Genomic DNA, 12,839 nt, shown 5'->3' with positions numbered 1-12,839 from the left:
TAAATTAAAGTTTGATATTTGAAATTTGGCTTTTCATCGAGAATATACTACAAAAATAAAACAGCTGCCTTTTAAAAAAATGATAAAGGTTTAAATTTTTTATTATAATTTTATTTATTCTTTGATAATCTATTAGTTTTGTAAATTTGAGGTTAATTTTTTGTATTTAAAACCTAAAATAAAATAAAATTAATGAAAAGAACAAAATGAATAAAATGAAATAAATTAATAAAATGAGTTTTTATAGGAAAAAGATTTTAATTCTGTGATGACGTTGAGTCTTTAAGAGGTTGAGTTGAATTGTCACTTATGCTGCTATTTTTAAAGCAATAAAACTCGATTCTATTTATATATTGCTTTGGAATGCTTGTTTGACAAAGCCAAACCTTGCATTTTGAATATTCGCTGTTACTTGCTGAAGCTTCGCTCAAAACATTACGGCACTTTTTACACTTGACTTGGTTTGCTGCTGCTGTTGTTGTTAGAGTTATTGATTGATTTAGCTGCTGCTCATCATTAAAATAAAGTTAACGTTGAAAAAAACGGTTGGGATTTAAAAATAGATTCTTGACCGATTCTTGATAAAAAAATAAACTACATGACCGAAAATTTGACCATTCATAGAAAAAAATTAACCGTTTTGTATTAAAATTTTATATAATTTTATTCAGAAAAAGATTCTCCACAACATGAATAAAAAGTATTTGCAAAAAGTTCTCCACAACATGAATAAAATTTGCAAAAAGTTCTCCACAACATGAATAAAATTTGCAAAAAGATTCTCCACAACATGAATAAAATTTGCAAAAAGATTCTCCACAACATGAATAAAATTTGCAAAAAGATTCTCCACAACATGAATAAAAAGTATTTGCAAAAAGATTCTCCACAACATGAATAAAATTTGCAAAAAGGTCTCCACAACATGAATAAAATTTGCAAAAAGTTCAATAAATAAGCAGAAGCAAAAGAATGAACATTGGGGAGAGTGGGGAGAAAGAATGAACATTGGGGAGAGTGGGGAGAAATAAGCCATGTAAATTTTTTTTTAAGGGTAATATCTTTTTTATTTGATGTATAAACTGAACCAAACAAGTTTTTACGAATAAACCTTCTTTTTAGGCACTAATTCAATCCCTTTAGGTTTCCATGCAATTATAACAAAGTATATAAATTTTTGCTTTTAGAGAAACTGTGCCATTGGGGTAAAATGGGACAAGTGTGAGTAGAAGTGGGACAAATAAATTTAAAACAACATTTTAACACAAATTAATAAATAGAAACTGATAAAATCGCCTAATCGACATAAAAATGTTCAAGAACTTTCACCAATTGAAATAATCAAATAGCGACGGGAAGATATTTCTTTTTTCTGTCCCACTTCACCCCAATGTAAACACTTTTTAAAGGTACATTTCAAAATTAGGGCTTCTAGCGAACGCAGGGAATTAGCAATTTCTGTTAAATAGAGGGGAAGAAATTTAATTGTTTACATTATTTAGGCACCACTCCTAATTAGAAATTTCGGGCTTCCCAATTCTCCCATACTATTTCATTTAACCCGCTTTTACTCTATATTTTATACAGCCGTTTAAAACAGTATTTTTTTAATTTATATAAAACACAATTTTCATTGAAGCTTTGATATGCTATAACATTAGCGACAAATATTAAAAAATATGTAGGCGATATGAACGCTTTAAAGCGATATAAATTTTTTAGATGTCCTAAATATAGTAATAGAAAACAAAACAAACGCTACTGCATTCAATTTAATGCATTTGTGCTTACTTTAAAATCGCTAAGTAGCTTACGTTTAATTTTGCGTTATGATTATTTTATCTTTTTAAGACCAGATAAGTGTTTCTGTAAGGTTCAGTTTAGGCGTTTAAATTTTCATTATTCCTTTTACATAATGGTATTCATTTTACGTACTGGTATAAATGCAAAAATATTTATAAAATGGTTAGTTATATATTATTAAGTTTGTGAATACAATACCTGTGACTTAAATAAACAATATATTGTAATTGACGTTGCTTTCATTGCTGGTATTGTTATTATCCTTTATTAATTCGATGGTTTGAAGCACAAAAGACACATGGCCATACTTGACTGTCTCAAGAAAATAGGTTTTCAAAGCTAGAGATCCTCAATTAACTAATTATAAAATATTTCAGAAAATCAGTAAAATTGTAATTTTTGTTTGTTCTATTTTTTTTATCCACACACAATAATAGTGTCTTGTTACGCAAAATTATTCCGTCTCGTACTCAAAAACGTGTTTACAATCACATCTAGCAGATGTTATTAAAAGATGTTTTTATATTATTATAAATATTATAAAGACGTCTTTTAGCCTAATGAAATAGAGATCTACAAATGCGCATTTTAGACTTCTTTTAAACTTTTTTGTTTACTGGGTATGACTTTGAACATATTTTCAATATAATAAACTGCAGAAAAAGGCAATGTGATTATATAACGCAGAGTTTAATTCATTTTTTTTCTTCATAAAACAATTTATACTTTTTATCCAATTTTCAAGTATACATATGTAAAATTTCGTAAATACACGTAGTTAAATTTCGTGTTCACATGCATCCAAATTTCGTAAACATATGTAGTACATCAAATAAATAAAACTAAAAAAAATCTTTACTTCAACTAAAGTCACCAAGTTATAAATTAAAAGCTTAAAAACTTTCTAAATATATTTAAGATCATTTTAAATACTGATTATTCTAAATACTTGGTATAATTAAGATATTTTACAATGAAAGTTATAAAAATTTTAAAAAATGTTAAAGTTACTTCAAATGTAAAGTTACTTCAAAATTTTAAAAAAATCAAACAAAGTTTTGTTATATAGATAAAATTTTACATGCACAATATTAAAATTTATTAAAAGTTATTTTACTTAACAGAACAAGACGCAAACACTAAGATGACAGATAGCAGTCTGAAAAATGATTTCTTAATAAAATTTGTTAAAATGAGTTAACAAAAAATAATATATGTTAACATCACATATAATGTATAGAAATTCACATAAAATATAGTTAAAAGTCTAATAATTAGACGTTCCTAAGTTAAAATTCAAAAAATGCAAATAAATTGTTTAATACTTATAATAGCAAACAATTTATATAAAAACCTTTCAAATCTCCAAAAATATCGAACAATTGTGATATAAATTGACTTTATTGCGTAATAAAAAAACTTTCAACAATGATGTATAAGCAGAACCAGTGAAAAAATTATTTTTAGTCGGCAACAACTTCTTTCAGAGGAGTGTCGCTACAAACAAAACATGAGTTAAATTTAAAAGATAGATGCAAATGAACTTTTACAAAAAAATTCCGTGAGTTTCATAAAAGTTCGCGTGTTAATAAATTATTCCTTATTTAGTTTTATAACACTTTTTTAAAAAAATACCTTTTAAAAATAAATATAAAATAATTTATGCCCATAAATTGTTTATTAATTTTCAAAAAGTTTTCTTGAATTAATCAATTCGTAACAGATTCGAGATTTGATTCGAATTTTTTAATTTCTCTAATCTATACAAATTAATAGTGGATTGCAAGAAGCGAACTTAAATTTTGAAGTCATACTTCAAATCTGAAATTTGTTTTGAGCAAATGCAAAGAGCGAACTATATTTAAAAACCGGCTTTTAAATTTTTTAGATTTTACGAACTTTGAAGATTTCCTGGATATATTGGAACATTAGATGAATCAAGTGTATAACATAATGACAAGGATAAAACATGTATATAAGAAGTTCTGAGGAATGCAGAATTAGAAACAGTATCGAAACAGAAAAGGATATTTTTCTTTATACTACCAGGTAATTAAAGGTCCTTTAAAAGAAACTTTGTCTGCTTTTATTCAATGGGCTAGATAAATTCAAGGATCACGAGTTTTTACTCAGCCATTAAGCAGGTTTTAGAAGCTTATCAGCATGTCCATGTTATAGGGGACAACGTCCCATATTATCAGCACAAGTTAAACAGTGGAATGTTGTTTTGGAATTTAAAGAAAAAATTTATTTGTACTATCCCTTTACAAATAAAACCAAAAAATTTTATAGACATTATTGATTTTGCTTTGCTTCACAACTTTTTTTTTGCCTTTCTACAAAATGATCATTACCCGATGAAATGATCGTATACCCGATGACATGCAAAATTATAACGAGAAAAATGGTTTCAAAGCATATACGAGGGGTTTTGTAGGAGAAATGAAAAGTAATTTAAATTAAAACAGTGACTCGATTCTTTTTATAAATATTTAACTTATTAAAGAATAAAAGCATAAATAAATGAAAAGTATTAACAAAGAAAACCTTTTTTATTGATAAAATAAATAAAGAACTCTGAAAAAAAAAAGAATGATCTTGTAAATTAAAAATAACATTCAAACCATAGAAATACTTTAATAAAATAATCCTTAAAATTGTGTTTATTAAAATCGGTGCCTTCTTTTGCTCTCTTTTACTAAAACTCAAAAAATAGGTTTATTAAGCCGAAATTATTTGTTTATATTATAAACCTAAAAAATGCAAAGAACTTTTTCTCTAATTCGCATATTGAACAAAAATGGCCATACTCTTCCTGTCACTTCAATGATACAACTCAGCTCAAACTGAAGAGCAATTTTTTGCAAAGCATACTGATTTTGTTCTCTACCTCTATATATATTGTACTTGTGCTAGTAGTGAAAACTGTTGTCATAATTTTATATTAATTTTCTGCAAACTCCCAACTTAATTAGTGTTTGCTTGTTGGAGTTCAATTTTTTTATTTAATAAAAATTTCAACAAGAAAAATGAATAATAACAACCTTGTGTTTGACATATATGCCTTGCCGATAACCGCATAGCATATATGTCATTTGAAAGTTAAGCAGCTGTTACATCGTAGTAGAGCTTTGGACTAAATAAAAAGTAACACAAGCATGTTCAGTTGAACCCAGTGTTTTTTATTACATTACCAAGTTTTGATAAAAATAAAAATTGTTATTTTTGTAACACATTTATTTTTGTAAGTTAATATTATAAAACTTAAAAATATATAGTTAATTTGCTTTATTTAAAAGGTTTACCTGTGATAAATACTCTGCTGCTATTGGTTGCAAAGTGTTTTTTTAAAATTCCGCCTTTAATTCAACACCTTTTAAGTTTTTCAAGTTTTGAATTTGACTCTAACTTGAAAAAGCGTGATCTTGAAATTTTCAATTTTTGTTTACGCATTTGCTTTTTTTTTTAAGTTTAACTTGACAAAGTCAGACTTCAAAGTTCAAGTCTAATAAACTTGACTCAAGTTCGCTTCTTGTATTCCACTCTAAATGTTTGGACAACTTTTCATGAACTTTTATTTTTACATTAAAAAACCATACATTTTTGATGTAAAATTTAAATATAATTATAACTTATAATTTGTAACAATATTTGTTTTTATATAATTGAATTTTTCAAATTTAATTAATTTTTCTATTTAAAGTATATAACTTAGATTACATAATAAATATTATGCAATACTTTGCACCAACTTTTATTATTTAAAAGATAAAAATGTCAAAACCTTTTATTATTTAACCGCGGAGAAAGTTTTTTTTAGACCAGAAAGAGGATAGAATGTATATTGTAAACAAAGAACTTGAAAGATTTGTTAAGAACAGAGATGATTAATGGCAGAGAATGAAGAATGATATAGCATTGAAAAAGAGGCATGAGATGAGAGAACTGTTTCTTGAGATGAGAGGCAAATTGAGATAAGAGTTTCTTTATGAACTTTCCTTTAAACATGATGTTTGTACTTTTACATCGAAGTTTCTGGAGATAAAACTTTTGTCAATGAATTACTCCATAAAGTCTCCATAACTTCTTCATAACTTCTCCATAACTTCTTCAGTAAAAGAGTAATATGAGTAAATATAAGAATTTAAATCTAAAGTTGTATTAATTAAATTAAACTCAACTGCATTCAAATAAATTAGAACTAACATAATTATATTTATATATATATATATATATATATATATATATATATATATATATATATATATATATATATATATATATATATATATATATATATACAGGCCTCGGGATTAGGGTCAGTATTCCGCAATGACGACCTACATGCCAACCTAAAAGTGTTTGAGGTTGGCGAAAAATATCTATATCTATATGGCGAAAAATATCTATATCTATATCTATATATATATATATACTATTTGGATAAAAGTATCATTCCTGAGAATTAGATTAGTATTTTTATTAGTAGTAGATTGTAGTATCTATTCAGTATTATTAGTAGTAGATTGTAGTATCTACTCAGATTCTGCAGTATCTACTCGGTATAGGATTGAGATCCAACCCCATACCACAATCTTACAGCAAGTTCTAGTATAGCAGGCTTTGATCTTGAGGAAGTGTCTTTTCAATAAATAAATCTTTTGGATGATCTCCATAAACTTTATTCATCATATAAGACTCAAAAAGTAAAAAATATTGAGGATTAAATGAAACTAAATAATGATTTTGATAAAAAAGTAGTAGTGTCTGCTAAATAAACCAATCTAATAAAAAATTATTTTTTTACTAGAAGATTAGATAAGATGCTTTTCCAGCACCTTAATTGCAGACAGATCAAAGAGATGAAGGAGAACCTAAATTTTACTGTTAGTATTAAAAGTCTGTACTTTATTTTTTCTTTAAGTTTTTTTTGGTACACGCTAACTTATATATATAAATATATATTTATGTGGTAGCCTGATAGCACCAGACAACCAATTATAAAAAACATAATTGTGATAACTGTAAAGAAAATAGTTTTTAAGTTTTTTAGACAAAAATAAATCAAATGTTTGAATTAATAACTGTATTTTAAAAACATGGTTTAATTTGCATTCTAAAAATCTTTTTCAGTGAAATAAAAACTTTTATTTCACTGAAATTTAGACTTTAAACAAACAAAAAATTTAAAGTATAATTGATGTAATATTTTTTAATTTATTGAGAGAATAAAATTAGTAAAAATAAATAAAAATAGTTTAAATCAATAAAAATAGTTTAAATAGTATATATAAAGTATATATAAAAACTAGATCATCTTTTTAATTAAATAGTTTTTAATTTTATTAAATATTTTAATTTTATTAAATAGTATATATAAAAACTAGATCATCTCAAAAAAGTTTTATCAAACAAAATTTATGTTTAAATCAATTTAACACCAGAACTACTGCAAATTTCACATACCTAGAACTCTGATAAGGTCATTTTGACCCAATATATAAAACTTGAGTTAGGAAGGTTTTATTTATCATAAAGTATCGTTAGGTAATAGTAACTTCGTTTTTTTATTTTAGACATTATGTCACACAATATCTTTGAAGAATTAGCCAAGCTAACAAGCATCATCATTAGCTGATTTATCTGAAAACAAATCAGATAAATCAGCTTATGATGATGTAAGTGAGATTAATGAGAATTTGGTAGAGTCTGAAGATGAGAGTAGCAAATCAGATTTAGAGCCAAAAGAATCAACAGATATAGATTTGAGTGATCCTTTAAAAGCTAAAAATGGAATCCAATGGCGTATTGAAAATTGTAATCATGTACGCGGAAGACAACAAGCACACAATATTTTATTGCAACCTCTGGGCCATCTGCTACAGCTAAAAGAACAATTTTATCAAAGGAAAAAGCAAAGTCATCATTTTCACTTCTAATTGATGAGACAACTTTGCTAAAGGTTTCCAGCTCTGCAAAAGGCAGTGTCCAAAAAATTGGACAATGTAACTATAAGATTTAGCAGGGGTTGATAGCCGGGGCTAGAAGAAAATTTATAATACTTTATATATTATAATTTTATGCTTACATTTACTATTCATTAAATATTTTATATATTTTTATATATTTTAAATATTTTATACATTTTTAAACTCTAATTTACTTCCAACAAGATTACAAGCAACCACTATTAAGTAATGAGTTGCTTTAAAATAGAGAATAAGTAAAAATATTAGGAAATGGTTAACTAAAGACTTGAATAGTTGTAGGTTGTATATAAAAGAAAAATAAAGTTTTTTTGATGTGCAAGGAAAAAAACTGGATTAATAAAAGTTTTTATAGCATGAAGGGACAAATACAGTAAAAGGATGGAACTTGTTGAATAAGAAACAAGTAAGAATGAGTTTTGGTTTATTGTAATAGAGATGATAGCTTGTTTGAGCATTGACCATTATTGTATTTGTAGAAAAAAGAAAGAAATGCAACCTTACAACTATAGGAGAGTGGCTCAAGCTTGGCAGATAAAGCAGGTCTAATTTATTATTATTTTTTTATGTTAATTAACCTCCCAAGGCTGAAAACGCCACTACAGACGAGGAGGCTACTTAATTGTGGTTATAACCCTCTCTCAACTATGTAACTCCAATTCACGAACCTTGACAACCAAGGCTGCTGTGCAGAGAAACAAGATGAGCGCAGTACTACCAGAGACGTGGTGAGGATCAAACCCGCTACCTCTCGTTTATGATGTGAGCGCTCTACCACTACACCACGACTGCATTACATTTACAATGTGCTTTTAGACTTTGTCTGAGATTAAGAGGGTTGTTATTCATCAATATAGGCATACCATCATTATTTCAATATTTTTTGCAGTAAATAAATGAGTTTTGTTGTCTAACAAAAATTGCAGATTTTAAGTCCAGAATTTAAATCCATTAGCCACAGCAAGCCTTAGGCTGTTACAGAAGAGAGATCAGATTAAAAATAAGCTGCTTGTTCTAAGCAATCAAAAAGTGAAGATTTTTGTCAAGACAAGAGTATAAAGTTGAGTTGTCAACAAATAGAGCCACTTTAGATGTTAAACTTTTATGAAGATTGATACTGTAGATAAGAAACAATATAGGAGCAAAGATTAAAGGGTACCCCAAAATACCTTGTGGTACCCTTAAAGTTACTTGAAATAAAGAAGAGTGTAGGCCTTCAAGAATAACTATATTACTGCAGTTAGTAAGAAATAATTTAATGATCTCAAAACCTTTATATAAAGAAACTAATAACAGAGTGAAGACTAATCGCAGGATAGTTGGATAGGTCAATCTTATTTTTTTTAGAGTTTTGAACAATTGGAACCACTTGTTTAGCACTTTTTAAAAATTAAATATTATATAATTAATAAGATTAAATGTTAGACTTTCTTTAGTTAATGACATTGTTGAAGATTAACCAAAAGTCTCTAGAACCTAACATCTGATATATAATACAAGATTTAGTAAACTTTTTTATTTTTTTTTAGTTAATGACATTGTTGAAGACTAACCAAAAGTCTCTTGAACCTAACATCTGATATAAGATACAAGATTTAATAAACTGAGAATAACAAAGCTTAACATCAGACGGGACCTTTTTACATTGGCTTTTTGAAATAATAAAAGGACATTTGTGCTTAAGAGATTAATTAATGAGAAGAGATTAATGTTTAATAAAGCAACTGCTTAAGATAGTCAAAAATATGGAATAGAATAAGGTTTGACTTAAAATTGAAGATTAGGAATAAAAGCTTCTAAACTTTTAGCCTAGAAGGAATAAAAGCTTCTGAGATGCGCTTTATGCATACATATTATGGACATAAACATATATGTTTGCTATTTATTTAGATGCTGGCATACAATATCTTTTCATATTTATATAAACTTAAATATTTATATGGTGTAGTATTTGCTGAAAGAGAAGATGATGATGATTATGATGATCATGTTGATCATAATAATGTTTATATATGCACCTATATACAAAATATAACATGAATTTTAAATAAAAAAAGTATACTTTAGGATGTATAAATATTTATGCAGCCCTGGTCACAAACCCGGCCCCAGTCAAATATGAACCTTGGTCGTTTACTAATGGGGAAACAACTTATTTCAGCATGCTATACCTAGAGACAGATTCAAGGCGATCATGAAGTACTTAAGATTTGATGATTATCAATCAAGGAGCACCAGACTTTTGCAAGATAAATTTGCACTTTTTTCTGAGATCTAGATCTTATTCACAGCCAATTGTCAGTGGTACTATACTCCAGCTGAAAATACTACAGTGGATGAGCAGCTCTTCCCAACTAAATCAAGGTGTAGATTCACACAGTATATTCCCAATAAAGCAGACAAATTTGGCATTAAATTTTGGATCTTAGCAGATTTGGACACAAAATACTTCCTCCATGGAATGCCATATCTTGGTAAATGCACAAGACTTATACTTTATTTTATGCAGAAGGGGTAATGTGTGATTAGTGTCTGTTTATATTTATAGGTAAAGATGATGCAAGGACTGGTGAAACACTCGCCAAACATGTAGTTCTTACAATGGCAGAACCATATTTAAATAAAGGATACAATATTACTGCAGACAACTTTTTCACACAACTTCCCCTTATTTTGACTCTGAAAAAGAAGAGAACCACACTTGTTGGAACAGTTAGAAGTAACCAACATGAAATTCCATATATAGCCTTTAATGTAAAGGGAAAACCCATGTATCACTCTAACTTCTTCCATGAAGATAATGGGGTACTTTTGACCTTCATATAAAGTAAAGACAACCAAAAATGTTCTTCTTATGTCATCAAGACATGAATATGGGACTTTTGAAGAAAGGATTAGGAAGAGTAAACCCAACACTGTAGTTTTCTGCAATGAAACCAAGTGTGGATTCACTTGACCAGATGTGCAAAGCCTATTTTGTCAAATCTGGAATCTGACAGTGGCCCCTAGCATGCTTCTTCAATATGTTGGACTTGGCCGGAATAAATGCATTTATTCTTTACGAAGTAGTAACAGGGCAACGCCTATCGAGAAGACAATATCTAAAGACGCTCCTTGAAAATTTAATAATACGTGCAAGACAACATCAACCATTACTTTCTACCTTCTAGCCAAAAATTAACATTGATAAAAAATTAACATTGATCAATTTAAGCAGCCAATCAAAATAATTAAAAATGATCAATTTAAGTAGTCAATTAAAAATGATCTATTTAAGCAGTCAATCAAAATAATAATCCTGATATTAAAGATTCAACTCAAAGAAAAATTAAATGCAAAACCAAATTAAAATATTCTTTTCATATTATTTTCAATATTAAAATATTCTGATTTCATTGTTGTAGACTTTTGCAATAACATTACATTTTTACTCAGCAGAGGCATTTGATTATTCTAATCACCTGGGTCTTTACCCTCTACTTGCCCAAACTACTTTAATCTTCCCTGTTACACACACACACACACACACACACACACACACACACACACACACACACACACACACACACACACACACACACACACACACACACACACACACACAACATATATGTTGCTAAGTCGACTGACAAATAAGTAGTATATAAGGAGTGCTGCCACATTGACTCAGGGTTTTTGGCTAGGGCAGGCAATCTTTTTATTAAAAACATTAAAATCCTTAATAAAATAATTAAAGTAAAAATGGCAAAAAAACAAAAATTTTAATTAAATCCTAAATATGAATCTTTTATTAAAATAGTAAACAAAACAATTAAAATAAAAGCGGAAACACAAATTTCATTAAATTTCATTAAATTTCATTTCAACAAATTTCATTAATTCTAAATAAAATAATTATAATAAAATTATCAAATTTAATGTTTCATTTGAATTCCTGTGGTATGCTTGTTACCATTAGGTTACTCTAATGGTAAAATGATGCATATAAAATTTGTATACAACCTTTAATTTTATTTCAATAAAACAAATTACTTTAATCCAAACAAATTTAATTTTTTGTCAATATATGATACACCAAACATAGTATGCATTAACATAGATATATAGTATAGTAAACATAATATATATAGATATAGATGCATATAGATATGGTTATTGTCTTCTAAAAATATCATCTTTTTTAAAATCAACATTCAATGAAAATTGTTAATGTTTAGATTTGAATTTTTATATTTTACTTGTCAATACAACTTCACTATAAAATAGCTGTTTATCTTTAAATTTTCAGGACTCTCGATTTGCGAGTCTGGATATGGAATAGGCATGTCTAGCCTTAGTGTTTTTACAACATTATAACGCCAGACTTGCCTATGTCATATCTAGTATTAATGAATTTAATATTAAACTTTATATATTTCATAAAAATTTTTATGGATACACAAATTTTTGATTACAAAAATTGCAATATAATATTTTGCCTACTTAACAGATTTTTTTTATAACACATGTTTTGAGGTTATTTTTAGTTGGTAACCCTACCTTGGGGTAGGGCATTAACCAAAAATACCCTTAAAACATGTGTTATAAAAAACATGTTCACTAAACAAAAATATTAAACTTATTAAACTTCAAAAAAAGTAAAAAAGTCAATAATTAAAAGTGAGTACACAGTATGACAATAATTAAAAGTGAGTATACAGTATGACAATAATTAAAAGTGAGTACACAGTATGACAATAATTAAAAGTGAGTACACAGTATGACAATAATTAAAAGTGAGTACACAGTATAGCAACAATTAAAAGTGAGTACACAGTATGACAATAATTAAAAAAAGTGAGTACACAGCATGACAATAATTAAAAAAAGTGAGCACACAGTATGACAATAATTAAAAGTGAGTACACAATATGGCAATAATTAAAAGTGAGTATACAGTATGACAATAATTAAAAGTGAGTACACAGTATGAAAATAATTAAAAAAAGTGAGTACACAGTATGACAATAATTAAAAGCGAGTACACAATATGACAATAATTAAAAAAAG

General features: G+C 27.3%; 1 protein-coding gene across 2 annotated transcripts in view; it reads right to left on the bottom strand.

The window, feature by feature from the left end:
* Window positions 1–2,492: 2,492 nt before the first annotated feature.
* The window catches only part of LOC100206742 (solute carrier family 22 member 15), a 62,727-nt gene continuing 52,380 nt past the window's right edge, over window positions 2,493–12,839 (bottom strand). For both annotated transcript variants that reach the window (XM_065799870.1, XM_065799871.1), the window contains exon 11: window positions 2,493–3,300. In XM_065799870.1, coding sequence (XP_065655942.1) covers window positions 3,267–3,300 — 34 coding nt within the window. In that variant the 3' untranslated portion in view covers window positions 2,493–3,266. The remainder of the gene's footprint in view (window positions 3,301–12,839) is intronic.

The sequence above is a fragment of the Hydra vulgaris genome, chromosome 06 (genome assembly GCF_038396675.1).
Source record: "Hydra vulgaris chromosome 06, alternate assembly HydraT2T_AEP".
Lineage (NCBI taxonomy): Eukaryota > Metazoa > Cnidaria > Hydrozoa > Anthoathecata > Hydridae > Hydra > Hydra vulgaris.
The sequence above is the reverse complement of the archived record's forward strand: the minus strand, read 5'-3'. Positions and strand labels throughout refer to the sequence as shown.